Genomic DNA, 16,269 nt, shown 5'->3' with positions numbered 1-16,269 from the left:
AGTCAAAAAACTAGCTTGTAATATAACTCTGAATGTTCGAAATCCATTAACACAAGGAAAGTTAAGTGTGAAATAAAATACTCTGCTTTATAAGCAAGTAATGAGACCAAAACTATTTCATTAAATATTAAACTATTAAAAAACTTCAAACTTATCAAAATATGGTTTTAAGATGTATGCTAAAAGTTCCATGGTATATCAAAAATAAATTTATATATAAAAACTTGAGAGGCGGGTCTACGCAAAAGTGTGCTGAAACTGTTTAATTCTGTGGATACATATACTAATTCAGAATTACACTCTCTTAAATGAAATGCAATATATATTTCATCAGAAAGAATTTGAGCAAACTCTTGTTAAAATGGATCACCAATTGTTCCCAGACGCTATTAGGTAAAAGTGCTTTAAACACTAACTCGCGTTTCATCAAGCAAAGACGAGAAGACTAATGTAATGGGAATATTAGTTTTAAAATAAAATTAATTATATACATAAATTAGTCTTAGAAAGCATATTTGTGCGTTTTTACTGCACTAACAAAAAATAATATAGTGTTTATGTAAATCCGCTAGGTATAAAGTCTCTTGCTCTAATCTCTCTCTCTCTCTCTCGCTTGATTATTAGAATGGGGTTGTATCCGCTGAATGCGGCTACAATCTTCTAAATTCATTCCTAAGACATGATTTTAGTGGGTCCAAGTCTCGAATTCCGCCTTATGCAAACAAAAAAAAAATATTTGTATAAAGTTTTGAGTAACTACAGTTATTAAGTACTCATATAACAATATTTCTTCATAAATTAAGTTAAAAAATAAACTAAAGAAAAAATATATACCATAAGTTTTTTAAGGTGTTTGGTATTCGGCAATGCCAACATAATTTTTATTTCATTTTAATAGAACAAATTTTCGAATTTGTATCTACATTTATGTATATTAAAAAATATATAAACTATAATGCCAAACTTGTAAGTTGTTGCGCGATTTCATCAATCTACAGCTGTAATCATTGTTCTGATATGGCTTTTCATTATCATATGAAATTGTTGATTACGTATGGGATACGGGCGAATTGAGAATAAATTACGTATTGAAATTCACAACAAAACGCTATGAAAACATTCTACACTCAACATTAGAATTTAGTTTAATGTGGACGCTACTTTTGTGCGATTATTAAAATAATTCTTTTTAAGAATCAAAAAATAAAAATAACTTTCGGGTTGGTTTGTTTACAATGATATCATTAGTGACGCTTGCTTTGTTAGCTTCAGTGCCTGTGTTAATTTATGTATTTTTGACATGGAACTTTGACTATTGGAAGAAGCGGGGTGTAAGAGGACCTAAGCCTACACCTCTGTTGGGTTCATTCCCAAGCTTATTTACACAAAAGCAACATTTTGCTAACGATTTAAATGATATTTATCGGTATGTAGTAATTTATAGTAGTCATTTATTTATATTATTAAATATTAAAATAAATTTTTATTTTAGAAACATTTTTTAGAAATATTTTTATTTAAATAAATTAGGTATCATTCTGTTGATTCTAATAAGTGTATTAAAAAATAAAATAAAAATAAAATACACTATCAATTAACAATAATATGAATATTATATACTGTAAAAAAAACGAACTAAGGAATAAATAAGCTGTGTTTAACGAAACGAGTAAACTAGTTGGTTTATTCTAAAAACATAACTAGTATTTTTTTGTATATAAGCAAAATTATATATATTTAAACCTAAAATCAACTGTGAGATTTTCAATGTATTTTTTTTTTGTTATATAGATGTTATGGATTCGCCACTGTCAGTTAAAGAGAATACAACATAATTTATGTTTTTAAATTCTTTATCTTCACTTTTGATCTCTTTTATGGTACAATTCTTTGTTTTATGTATTAGGTACTAGGTATTAGGTAGTGTATCTGTAAATTTTAATTGCTTAATGCAATATGTAATTGCTGTAATGTAATGTAATTGCTTAATGTAATCCATTAAAATCAAACTGTTACTTCTTCTGCTATACGATATACTATATAATATTATGGGTTTTATAGTTAATAGTTCATTTTTATTATTATAAACCTCTACTAGGATTAGGCTGGGCAGATCAGCGTATTTACTATCTCTTATTATATACTCGAGTGTGAGGATAAGTAGTGTTTTGTTGTCATATTAATTTGTTTTCTGCAATAGCTTTTAGGACATTGTCTGGAATATACTTTTTGAACAAGTCTATGCTTAGATATTCAAGTATTATTATTCCATATGATATGTTTGGCTTTTTCAAATTTTCTGATCTCTACACTCTACACGGTGAGAACAGTTTAATATTGGTGTTTATTGTTTTTCCAAGTGGTATAGTTAATTAGTTTTTTGATTATTAATTCAAATACATTTTATATTTACATTAAGTTCAATAATATTATTTAAGAAACAAATATACTTAGTGGCTTTAGACGTCTAAGGAGCTTATATCCATACCTACTACTGAACGTACATGATTTATAAAATACTTAATAACGTTAGTCATTTGTCAAAGAATGTTTCTTGAATCTCATGAAATGTAACTTTCTTTAGGAACATATTGTAGTAGAATGGTATGTTATACGAACAGAATTTATTTACAGGAAGCATTTTAAAGACAATAAGGCATTGTTGTAAAAAACAGAAAGGGAATATAAAAACTTTTTGAAAAATGCACACTGCATTTATTTCAAGTATGGAATAAAAATTGAACAGAAATTTAAAAAAATATATTACATACCCTAAACTCTCAAACTTCCTAAGATAGACTAAATTAAACATTACATTAAAACATCTTCCTTTACTGAACTTTATGAAACATGTATTTCTTAAATTAATTCTGTTCAGGTTTTTTATCTGAAGTTTTTTTTATTATAGATGATTTTTTATAATACATGAAAATTAAGGATAATATTGGACTAATAAAAGATTTTTGACTAAGACTCATTCTTACCTTTAAAAAATTATAGATGAATACGGAAGAGATACTAATATATTATTGTGTAATATTAACATCATTTGAATAATAAATCATAATATATAGAAATAATAGTAATAATATATATAATAACAGTAATGATAATAACATAATTATATAAAAGTAATTATATATAATTATATAAAACATATGCATATACATTATGTTTTTAATTAAAATTCGAACCATAATAATTTTTAAATAAATAAATAAATTTTTATTATTCATATAATAAGTTTCAGACAAAATTAAATTTAAATTAAGTTAAATTAAGATTTAAATTAAGCTAAAATTTTTTTGAAATTAATTTGAACAAACTTTAACTTCACTACCACTAAATTAGGCATTAAAATTTAGAGTGTTCAGAACAGCTGTCGACTTTTATTATTTGTAAATTAACCGTGAAGTATTTGTAAATTAACCGTGAATATAATACTAAAATAAATTTTATGTACATTGGTTAATAAAAGTGATATATAATCTTAAATAGACATATTGTACATGTTATTGCTATTTTTATTGTTGAATAGACAATTAGATACAAAAACCGGCTGGATGAGATTGAAGTACGAACACTAGTTGGCACTTATAATAAGAGCACAATCAGATTATTTTGTAAATATTGTATAATAATAACTTTTATATAAATTTCATCTGAGACAATAAAAAATTGTTGATTGAAAATGAGAATTAAAGGAAATATTGATTAATAAACAATAGCTTTTAAATTTGATTAGAAAACGATAAAAAATAATATTGTAAAATCCAGAATGTCTCGTATTAAAATATATGTTATTTATATGTGAATATGTGAAGTAATACAAAATACATGGATTCAAATAATGCACTGGAGATGGATGCGGTTAAACAAAACTTTACTCGTAAAAATCTTTTGTAACAACTTAAATAAATAAAACACAATTTGTCCAAATAGATTGCCATATTTTCCTGATATAAAGAAATTTAAAATTAAGAAATAAAAAGAGAAAAAAATGAAAATATTTTTAGGATATTACTTTCTTTTATAGTTAAGTTGTTTTAAAAATTTATGAGCATTTCCTTAAAAATCCTAATTAATCACAAAATATTTTTGAAAATAATCTTTTTCGTTTTTATATCCTAACGTCTTATAATATGTTTATAGTACTACAATTATCTCCATAAACTTACAGTAATTTTTTATTTTTCATATAAATTTTTGAGATATTGAAATTTTTTTTGACATTCTAGGTAATATTGAAACATCAAATCCAAGTGCCAATGTTTTTTTTATAATTTTTATTTAATTCGTAAGTTACACTGGTTGCTATCAAGTTGCCACGCATAAGTCCCTCTTGGTATCAGTTGGAGACAAAATTAATAGAATAATAGATTTTTTAAGGTTTACTGATACTCTTCATTATTTGCCATGTGGTTTCCGTAACTCTATGTATGGTCTCAACATTTTTATGCAATTATTCTGTTTTCTACCTAAAATATTTTAATTTTAATGAATTTAAAAGATAATATTTTTAATTTTATAGAGAACATTAAAATTAAAATAGTTTTTCTGTGATTAAGTTAAAAGCACTTTCTATATTAAAAAACATTTATATTTAATAGCTAGTATAAGGTCAAAAAAAACAAACCAGTTAAATTTGTGTGAATACTGTGTAGAGTCTCATTTAAAATAGAACGCGTAAACTAATAAAAATATTAAATTCTAATTTAATATTAGGTTACATATAAGTATATGATATTTACATTATTAAATCAAATTTAAATCAATACTAATTTAAAAATTCTATTGTTACAAGTACATTCAAAAAAGTCATTAAATCGTATTAATTTAATTACACACAAGCACACCTTGTAGAAAAATCTATAATTAAATATTAAAATTTTTAATTGCTTTAAACACAGTTTATCATGAAATTACAAAAAAATTTATGAAGCACTTACAAGATTACTAGATATAGTTTTTATATTTTTAAATATTGATATATAATTTCTACAAAGACAAAGTATTTTTATTTTTTAATTTATGTAATATTGGAAGTTACAGTATTTTCTTTTGTCTTAAATTTTATTTTTTTTTAGTTTAATGTACAATGTTTATACTATTAATCATTTTCAATTTATTTTCACTTCTAGTAAATATAAGAACGATGAAAATTATGTTTCTGTGTTTTTAATGCGTGCCCCTCAACTGATGATTCTTGATCCTGCCTTAGTACATGAAGTTTTTGTTACCGCCTTTAAGCATTTCCATGACAATGACGTTGCAAGATTGGTATTAAAAATATAAATATTTATAGTTCGATATAATAAAAATTGTTTATAGGTTGATACTAAAAAAGATCCCCTGATTGCAAACAATCCATTTATTGCAACTGGACATGCTTGGAAAGAACAAAGATCCCTTGTATCGCCTGGTATGACCGGAACTCGTATTAAAGTAGCTTATTCCGTTATGCAGAAGGTCTGTAACAGTTTTTGCGATTACATAGAAAAAGAAATTAAGATGATGCATAAAGATGGAATCAATGGCAAGGAAGTAAGTAAAATTGTTTAACAAAAATTTACCCTATCAATGTTATTTATTTAAGAGCAGCTTAGGATCAAGATTAGAGAACTATAAAATTGCCCCAATTACAAGTATATGTGCGTAAAATAAATAATATTAATAGATATATTTCTGTTTACATTTGTTTTCATACTACAAAATAAAAAAAACGTGGAAAGGAGACTCTTGTAGATTCTTTTATATCCGATCAAAATATAGTTTCATGTCGCCAATGCAGTTATTTTTATATTTAGTTTGAAATAATAGTTTTGTAGGATTTACATATATATATATATAATAACAAATAATGCCTTTACAAACAGAATAGAATATAATTAATAATTTATTAATTCAATTGTTCTACAGCTGGTTTAGGATTCCGTTCTAATATAAACAAAGCAAGTAAATTTATTAATAAAAACTTTCACAGCAAAGTAAAAAAACTCCAGAAAAATATGCGAATATAAAAGTCAAGTACTGCTTTAGGTCAGTTGGTTAAGGTGCACTGACTCTGAGCTTCAAATTTGGCAGGACTCGAGTTCGATTCCTGGTACTTGTAGTCTCAAAAAATTATTTACGAATAATTAAATAGAAGAATTATTTCCAAGACCACTGATGATGGGTATTTGGCAATACTCGAAAGAGCTATATGGTCAGCCAAAAATTCAATTAATTAAAATAATATAAAATGAATTTCTGTTGTTGTAGTTCATTACCTCTATATAATTATTTCTTTAAATAACTTTAAAATTAATTTTAAATGACAAATAAAATAAATAAATATATAATTATTCATTATATGTATAATTATTTAACCATTCACGTAAACAAACTCCAAGCTTAAAAAAATATGTGCTATGCTATTGTCTATGCTATTTCTTTTATATAGTCTTAACTTGGAAATTTTTTTTGAAAGTTTAATAGATAACTATATTAACTTAATTTTTCTTACTAATTAAATTATAAATAAAATATTTATTTTATAAATTATTATTATTATTACTTAGCTATCTCTAATATCTTTTTATATATTTTTATTATCTTTTTATAGCTATCGCTACGTTTCACAGCAGAAAATGTTTGCGACTCTGTACTAGGCATTAATGCCAGAAGCTTTACAAATGATCGTATTCCGGTTGCCGAAAACGTAAAAGTTTTCGCTGAAAATAATACAATATTTTTAATCTACTCAATATTCGCTGGATTGTTTCCAAGTGCAATCAACTTTTATAAAGCGAAATTCTTTCCAAAACATTGTGAAGAATTTTTTATAAATTTAATGAAACAAGCCTTTAAAATGAGACAAGAAAATAAAACTGATCGTCAGGACTTCTTAAATCATTTGTTATCAATGTCGGAGAAAAAAGAACTGAATTATATTGAATTAGCGTCACATACAATGACATTCCTCATCGATGGCTTAGATACAACCGCAACGGCAATATCACATTGTTTGCTTTTTGTAAGTATTCCCAATCCTGACAATAAACATATAATCCATTAATTCTATCACTTACAGCTAGCTCGCTCTCCAGATGTGCAAGAGAAATTACATGAAGAAATTGTACAAAATTCTGATGAGAATGGTGAATTGAGTTTCGAAAAACTTAATGAACTGCCTTATCTCGATGCTTGTTTCCACGGTATATATTCATTAAATTTATGCTTAAACTTAAACTATATAATAATATATTTTTTTATTTGTAATATAGAAAGTATACGCATGTTCCCACCAGGATTGTTTTCCACGAAAATATGTACAGAACCTTATGAATTCACAAATAAAAATGGTGATAAGTTAAAAGTAAATGTTGGAGAAACAATAATGTTACCCTTGTATGCAATTCACAATGACCCACAAATCTATCCTGAACCTGAAAAATTCGATCCTGAGCGATTTATGCCAGAAAATGGTGGAGTGAAAAAATATCGCGATATGGGCGCTTTTCTTGGATTTGGAGATGGACCTAGAATGTGTTTAGGTAATGAAAAATGATTGTTATAAATTGAAAATGATACATTTTTGTACTATTTTTAACAGGTATGCGTTTCGCTCTGACACAGTCTAAGGCAGCACTATCAGCTGTGATTCGTAAATTTATCGTTAAAGTTAATCCAAAAACGGAACCAATAAATAAACTGGATCCGAAAGCATTCTTAGCTATGCAAGATGGCGGTGTTTGGTTAGATTTTGAGAAAAGGGTGTAGGGCTTTTATATTTCTTTATTATAAAAAAAATGTAATAACTATTAAAAATAGCTATATATTGAAGGTATGCTTGAAAGAATTTATAAGAATTTAATAAGGATTTATTATATAAATTATTTATTTCATTAAGTGTGGTTTCATTAGAACATGACAATAAAAAATTATAATTTTTATACAATTTTTTAATAAAACAGAAAACGTATATATAAATAATAAACTTTTTATATTCAAAACCTTGGTTTTTAATTGTATAAAAAATTCTATAGATGTATGTTATAAATTGCAATAATAAGGTTTCTTTCGTCATAAAGACACGCCGCCACTATAAGCAAGAAAAAAAATTAAATTCTTTGTATATAATTTTCTTATTTTATTTTATCAAAAATTATACATCTTAATAATCCTGTTCAGATATTTTTTGAATATTAAAGCATTATTTGCTAGTATCTTTTTACACATATAGGCGCTAATCACATATGTAGCAGTGTAATTAAACCACATCCAATTATTTTAAAAAGTTTTTTTTTGATATTCTATATGTGACGAAATTCATCTATCAGAGTATGTGAAGTATAATGAATAATGAATATAGGAGATGGTATAGGAAAGGAAATGATGAATTGAAATACAAGTGGTGGACTTCAACAAGATTTTCACTTCAATGCGATAATTTTATAGTTGGATAACTTTTTCACATGATTTTTGGACATACATTAACTGGATATTAAGTGGGAAGTAACTATTAAACACAAGATTATACCACAGAATGGTTCTTGTTTCACTATATTAAAATAGTAAATAAAGATCATTTGTTAGCCGAATGAATATAAATTATGAGGTCATGAAACAAAAAAATTTGCAATGTTTAGGGCCAAAAGTCCTTATTCCTAGGTTTTCTGTTGATATATTCGCCAATATATTCATAATGTGTTACTATATATCAACCGATAAAGGCGCTGTTTGGATGTACATCTGCATGATAAGCAAGGAAAATGTTCTTTGTCAGCATTTGGTTGTGCTCCATATCTATAAGCATCCACAAGATTAGTTGGTTGGCATGTGAGATTCTTTTGTGATTATGATTTTATTCAGAAAGTAAGGCATTCTCAAATCCGTTAATGAGTTAATATGCTAAATTGTATAAATTATATTATATAATTATATAATATTATATAATATGAATCAAAATACGTTTTTGATTAATATTAAAAATTCTTAAAGATTTTTTGTGACCATTCAAATATCAATAGTATTTTTTAGTTGAATAAAGTACAAGAATTTTCAAATTTAATTTTTTATATTGGATATATTTTATATTGGATTATATTGGATATAATTATAATTACAAAATACTTACTTGCTTATAATTACAAAATAATTACTTATGTGATTATTATTATGTACAAAATTTTTATTTTAAATTATATTAATTAATTAATAAATATTACAAGTATGTAAGCTCTTTTACTAAAATAGGTTGTATTTAGTGACAACCGCATTGTCGGACTACACTCCTTGGATATTTACTTAAGTTAAAACTGTCTTCATTGATGTAATGTAAAATGGAAATTGAATCTAACACTGTTGGGACACATCTGGGCTTTGGTAAGTTTGGTTTTTTAAGGTGCATTAGCGTTTGTACTATGGCATGATTAGTGGCATTCATTTGCGATCCCAAAGGAAAGTTACATTCTCCTCCACACAAATATGCATCGAACTTCTTTGGTGCGATTACCCAATGTCCCAATTTTATTTGGTCAAAATCCACAGTAAAGTTCAGTTTCGTGCAAGTCTTTGGCAGTTCATAAATAATTTTTGTTGAACTAAAATGATTTGTTCTAGCACGAGTTTTTGGTAAAGCACGTTTTACACGCAACTTTTGTATCTTATCAAAAAGTGTATCGCGACCATTGAAAAATCCTATAACAAAAGGTTGCAAATCAGATAATACGTTTGGACCGACAATGCCAATATCATTCGGAAAAATTTCTTCTGATTCAATAGTAACACCTACTAGAATATCATGATCATTGTTAACATCTTGAAGGGTTCCGTAATGCAATGCATATTCTAATAATTTTGTGATATTAAATTCAAGCCAACCTTTGTAAGTAGTTGTTGAGTTAATTGAAGTTCTTGAAACTAATTCATATTTCTGATTCTGCTCGCTGAATAGCCTTTGATATATAGTAATTGTTGTGTTCTGTGTTTGTTGTGAATATTTGCCAATTTGAGGATCTTGATATAAACGAATTGTTGAATGCAGCAATTCTAAATCATATGGCACATCGCGGATATTGAACTTAATTAGGGACTTTGTATCCGTTGGCTGATTATGTCCAAATGCTACAAAGAAAAATGTGTGTTAGGACTAAAATTTATTATCCTACATATAATATATGTTTTATTATTATAAAATTATTTTACAATTATGTAAAATTATAGAAAAAAGTAAAGCACTCACTTTTAAACGTTACAACATTATTACAATTCTCTATTTCGTAACGATCTAATTTTGTAATAAAATTTTCATTCTCTATAGACCGTTTATGCCTGTGTTTTCTATCATCCTTTCCAGTTTCAATACTCAGTTCATTATAAACATCCATCAAAAATTTCGAAGCAGAATTTCTATAAATATTAAAAGTATTATGTAATAAAGATAATAATCATTTGCTGACAATAATAAGTATGTATATTACACACACTATAGGTATAACAAAAACCCAAGGGTATAAATTTTAGTTTTAAAATTAAAAAGTTACCTCATTAGCTTGCGTTTTATATCTTCAGTTCCTGAGACCTCAATTCGATTCTTTGAATCATGCAACGACACGCAAAAGGTACTTATAAACAGAACAAAAATTAAAATTTTCCACATAATAATTTAATTTTGTTAAGATGTCAGAACTATGAAGGACAAATAAGGATTAAACATTTGTTTGAAATAATTTAGGTTTTATAGAATTTCAAAAATTATGTACAAATATATGTATTCAGGTACAAGGTAAAAGGATCTAAAATAAGGAACGTGCAAATATTTGTTACCTACCTATTTCTTTAAGATTACTTTCGAAAGTATATGTTACCTTTTGTTTAATTTTATTTCAAATAATATTCATTCATCATATTTGTAATTGTATAATATATAATAGCATATATATTAACAAAACAAAATTGAAGAATAAATAAGCGTGAAACAAATTAACGTTTTATTGTTCAAATAAACAATGAATATTAAATGTAGAGGACGAAGGATCTAGTAGCCCAATTGCTTATTCTTAGTTAATTTTAAAGTTAATTTTAGTATTAACTCACAAATAAATAAATAATATTAAATGTAAACAATATAATTATATCGAATAGACGAATTATTGAGTGCACGATTTGTCTTAGGGCACTATTTTTTACAGTTGTGGAGTCAGATTATATTAACTTTTCGAGTGATAGATTTAAACAAAAAAAATATAGTTAATATTATAATAATATTTAAACTAAATGCAAAAAATAAACAGATGTAAGTCTAGTTCTGACTATAGTTCAGCTCTCTCTTCCAATATTTACCACTGTTCTTTATTTTCCCTGTTCTGACTAGTCTAGTTCTGACTATAGTCCAGCTCTCTCTTCCAATATTTACCACTGTTCTTTATCTTCCCTGGTGCTAATTGAATTCTAGTAATATTTTTCATATCACTACTGTGCTTTATATTCTATATTTAATCGCAGATTGTTTATTTAATTCACTATAACTGATTCCAACTGTGTGCTTTGAGATATAGAGAGTTGGTAATATTTTTGTATTATTTGATCATTTCTATCTGAAAATTATATTATTTAATATAATTATAAATATTATAGTCAGTCTAGTACTGACTATGGTCCAGCTCTCTCTCCTAATATTTACTACAGTTCTTTATCTTCCCCGGTACCAATTAAATTCCAGTAATATTTTTCATATATCACTATTGCGCTTTATATTCTATATTTGATCGCAGATTATTTAATTATTTCACTATAAGTGATTCCAACTGAACTTCGAGATATACAGAGTTGGAAATAATAATGTATTATTCGAGAAATTCTATTGATTAGGGTAGTAACTAAGCTTTTTTTAGTTAGAAGTAGAAGTTGCTTCAATTCATGTTACGAATAAATGTATATATCTCAATATATTATTTTAAAAATATTTTAAATTTTTGTGACAAGAAATCACGATATAAGCATTTATTTTAAAATGTATTACACCCTTATACATTTTTATTGATAAAATCGTCAGGGTACTTAATATGGATATTTAGTTGTGCGCTTATTACTTTAAGTTTTTGGATTAATAAATTATTAGAAAATAACAGACGATTTTTACCAATTTCACTATTTACACTTTTCCATCCTCAAATTTAATAGATTTATGTATTCCCCTTCGATATAATTGTATATATGAACAAAAGAGCTGAACTATATGATAAATCTTACCTCAAACATCAAAATCAAGTCTTAATCCAAAAGCAGAGATCATCTAATTAGCCTCCTTTGATTCATATAGCAGCCCCTTTAAATTTCTACTGTAGCCCCGCTTTAGACGGGGCTACACTTATATATTCTAGATTCTATATCACTTACATATTCTAGCATTACTTGATTCTCGCTATTTATTCTAGAATATCCCTTCACTAAGTATGTGTCTAATATCTCTAATTTATTCATTAAACACATTCTATCAAAACAAAACAGTCATTACTTAAATAAATTTTATTATAGCATGAGTACATTAATTGGTCTATTTAACTTTTTCCAGGCAAATAATGTTTCTACACAACACAAGTAGCCTTGAACATGTAAATTAATCTAGTATAAAACACAAGTCGTAAGTCAATATTTTTGCATTATAAGTCATATAACTTTTAGTGTTGGACTTCTTAAATTCAACTTCGTGAATAGTTTATAAATACAAATTAATGTCTACATTTTTTTAAATATATTTTTCTGAAGAAGTAATAGTACTATCGTAATTAGTACTATTAGTACACCCAACCATCATTGGGTGTTGTTGCAATCTTACTCTGCTCTAATACAAGTATTTTTTAAATTTAGCAACTAATGATGAATAATTTTTGATCATTTAGGTAACCTGATTTAACATACCTCAGATTTAAAGATAATACTTAAATTGATTATTAATATGGATGTTAAGAATTACTAATGTGTTTTTAAATCTTTTAGATCTGGTTTAATGAGCATTTAATGATATAATTACATATGTTTTAGATCTAAAAGAGTATGGCTTCCAAAACATTGCTATTATTAGAATGTTTGTATTAGTTCCAACCTATGAGTTTTACTTATGTGTTTTAAATTTTGCCGGGCTTTAGGTCGTGCTATTATTACAATAATAAAAAATTATTTTATGATCATTTCCGGCATATAATAATAATAAAAAAAACAGCTATTTACCATTTATACAATTTTATTTTTTAAAACTATTCTCATTTATGATCTATACAATTTTGTATCCCTTCTAACGATTTGTCATAACGTTTTTTTAATGCATTCAAATCACTTGCCAAATATAGTTTTTGAAAGCATGAACGGATTCCTAAACCAACAAAAATTCATTGCATACTAAATCAGATAAATTATATGACGGATGCACATTAATTCAAAGTTTTGAGTGCTCAGTCACTCGTTTATGCCGAAATGTGACAACTAAAAAGTGGTGAGAAATTATATGTTAACTCTTTTAATGGCAAAGTTACCCCAGTTTTTCTGCAAAAACAGATGGTCTGTTAGTGTGCTTTAAATAGAAACCACATTTGGTGTATTTTGTTCATCATAAACCACCAATATTATCAGCTTCTATATAATTCCAGAATAATTTTTTGCACCAATCGACACAATTTTTTTCAAATTATATGAAATCAAACAAGACTATAGACTAGACTATATATATGTCTATAGTTTACTTAATATTGCGAGACGATTTTATATTCTCAGTTTATGATGGTATTCATGTTTTCTAGCATCAACGTTTCACTGTTGCAAAGGATACAGCTTTATCGCTGTTCAAATATGAACATTAATTTAATCAATGTTGCCGCAATATATGTCATCATAGTTTATTTAGGCACATATGTCGTAGAAAATGTATATAAACGGATAAATAATTGAAATAGACCAGTACCTTATAACTACTCATATAGTGCGTTTTATTCAAGAAGTACACTTATTTATAGTCCAACTAGCCTTAAAATATTAATAGCGGCAGTTCAAAAAGAACTCATTTAAATATATAAAATTCTTTTAATAAACAAAAACAAAATCCTAAGTTTTCCTCCACCAGTAGTAAAAGACTTAAAAGGATATATATAATCTATTCTTCCAATAATTCTTGAAAGAAATAAAAATTTTTGCGCTCAACTGACAATATGAACTGAATTTGGTGATGATTAAAAATATCAAACTATTCTGCAGAAATGTCGATTGGTGATTAAAAGTACTTCATATATATAGTATCATATATGGTACCATTATTTATATAGCTAATATACATAGCCTTCATACACTATATATAAGTATATCAATTTTCTTAGTTTGGCAACATACAAGGATTTTTACCCTTATATCATTTATGCAACTATAAATTTATATTAGTGACATTTTAAGTAAAACTTAAATTTTTATATATTTGTCATAACAAACATAGCCACAACGCTCTGTATGGTAACATATTCGGAATACGTATTTAATACATTACTTCCAATATTTCTTATCAAGTACGAGTACATACTATATAACATATATAAGATATAACACAATACATCATCATATTTTTTTACATACATTTTTTAATATGTATGTTATTATATATTAATATTTTAATCTCGTTCAAGAACTTTCTTCTTAGGCACGCTTATTCATTTTAATTTTATTAAACTCCATGGTTGCATAGGGCCATTTTTTTACCATACTACCGAATTTGAGTTTCTACGGGTTAATATCAAACGCTGTAATTGGTGAAGCAAACGATTTTCGGAAGGTCTATAGTTGAGATATCCGCCGGAATCATTGGTTTGTGTAATTCGATAATGTAATGACTTTGTCTTAAAAGCTCTGGGGATTTACAAAGAGCTTGCAGTTGTTAAAGGGGATCCAATTTTTCGATATTGAATCCCTTTTATATGAACTTACAGCTTCCGTATTCCTAGCTGAAGGTAATGCAATTTTCGAAATAGGTGCCTACTGTTTTTCCTTTACTTTTATATTAATATTTTTTAATATTTATTAATATTAATACTTTTAATTAAATATTTTTGTTAATGCTCTTAATGTCTGTACATAACTTGTCACTTCCTAGTTTCTTTCAAACTTTATTAAAATTAATAATTAAAAACATTAATAAAAGTTTTTATTAATACCTCTAATATTTAGAAATTCCTAATAGTTTTAAAATTTAAGTAATGGTTTATACATATTTATTTTCAATATTTATTATATGTCTTTATGTTAAAGACATTTGCTGATGCTAAAGCAGATAATTACCTTTCTTTTTTTAAACTTACTTTAGCCCTAGTAATTAGTATACCAATGGTGTGGTCTGTACTCCTCTATTTAAAAAAATAACCATAATTACGTCACTTCTACTGTATTCATAGGGCAGTATGAATATGGGCTTGGTTTCTTAATTAAGATCGCTCTATGAACCTTAAAGCTTTTAACTAAATAAATTGATTTTCATGTGGACCCAACATGACCTTGTCTATTCAGACTTTCATTTGCAACTTCACAGATGTTAACAAAAAAAATTTTAACATTTTTAACTTTGCAAATTTCTTATAGTCTCATCTTCTGCAGAATTGTGTAATACTTACTAGTTAATTATACAGTCTTGCTCCACTTTAACACCTCATATTTTAATGACGCCTGCCTGGCATTCCCAAATCCACAACCAAACACAATACCGAAAAAAGAATGGCCAATTTCGCACCAATGTTACCAACACATTTCCGGGCGAATCTCATTATCAACTCAGCTATGTACACAAATGGACCAACAACAAAATCCCAATTTGCAATTCAAATTTCTATGAAGTAATGGAAAATGCAGGTTTGTTTTTATTACAACATTTGTAATATTAGATAAATATTTCATTATTGGCACAAATGAAATCATTGTGCAGCATCAATCGAAAACAAAAGATTAAAATTAAATACAAATCAAAAAATAAAAAATAAATTTCAAATAAAAACAATAACAAAAAAGGTACAAACTTGAACAAACTTATGAATAAACAAATCGAAATGAAACAACAACAATAATAAAAAACAAATTATAAATTAAAATAAAAAAGTAATCAAAATGAATTATGTGAAGATACATAATCAGGCCACAAACGTAATATGAGGCCGTCTACCAATTAAAGACTAACAAGTCCCCATGGGAAAAAAATTCGTTTCGAAATGTATGTTAAGAGGCTTTGGAACGCTATGATTATTAAAACTAATCAGTTCTGCA

At 26.3% G+C, this 16,269-nt stretch overlaps 2 protein-coding genes across 2 annotated transcripts; one reads left to right on the top strand and one right to left on the bottom strand.

The window, feature by feature from the left end:
* The first annotated feature begins 1,136 nt into the window (after nt 1-1,136).
* On the top strand, nt 1,137-7,907 carry LOC119669801 (probable cytochrome P450 28d1). The gene is made up of 7 exons (XM_038079824.1): nt 1,137-1,426; nt 5,142-5,280; nt 5,332-5,544; nt 6,605-7,015; nt 7,073-7,196; nt 7,266-7,535; nt 7,595-7,907. Exons 1-7 carry the CDS (start codon nt 1,236-1,238, stop codon nt 7,759-7,761), a joined length of 1,515 nt encoding a protein of 504 aa, XP_037935752.1. The 5' UTR covers nt 1,137-1,235; the 3' UTR covers nt 7,762-7,907.
* Nucleotides 7,908-9,244: 1,337 nt separating this feature from the next.
* LOC119666621 (protein screw) lies at nt 9,245-10,531 on the bottom strand. The gene is made up of 3 exons (XM_038075902.1): nt 10,527-10,531; nt 10,220-10,392; nt 9,245-10,107 (listed from the first exon to the last, which is right to left on the bottom strand). The coding sequence occupies exons 1-3, from the start codon at nt 10,529-10,531 to the stop codon at nt 9,245-9,247; spliced, it is 1,041 nt and encodes a 346-aa protein (XP_037931830.1).
* Nucleotides 10,532-16,269: the final 5,738 nt, after the last annotated feature.

The sequence above is a fragment of the Teleopsis dalmanni genome, chromosome 1 (assembly GCF_002237135.1).
Source record: "Teleopsis dalmanni isolate 2A chromosome 1, ASM223713v2, whole genome shotgun sequence".
NCBI classification, from domain to species: domain Eukaryota; kingdom Metazoa; phylum Arthropoda; class Insecta; order Diptera; family Diopsidae; genus Teleopsis; species Teleopsis dalmanni.
Note: the sequence above shows the minus strand (reverse complement) of the source record. Positions and strands in the feature narration are given on the sequence as shown.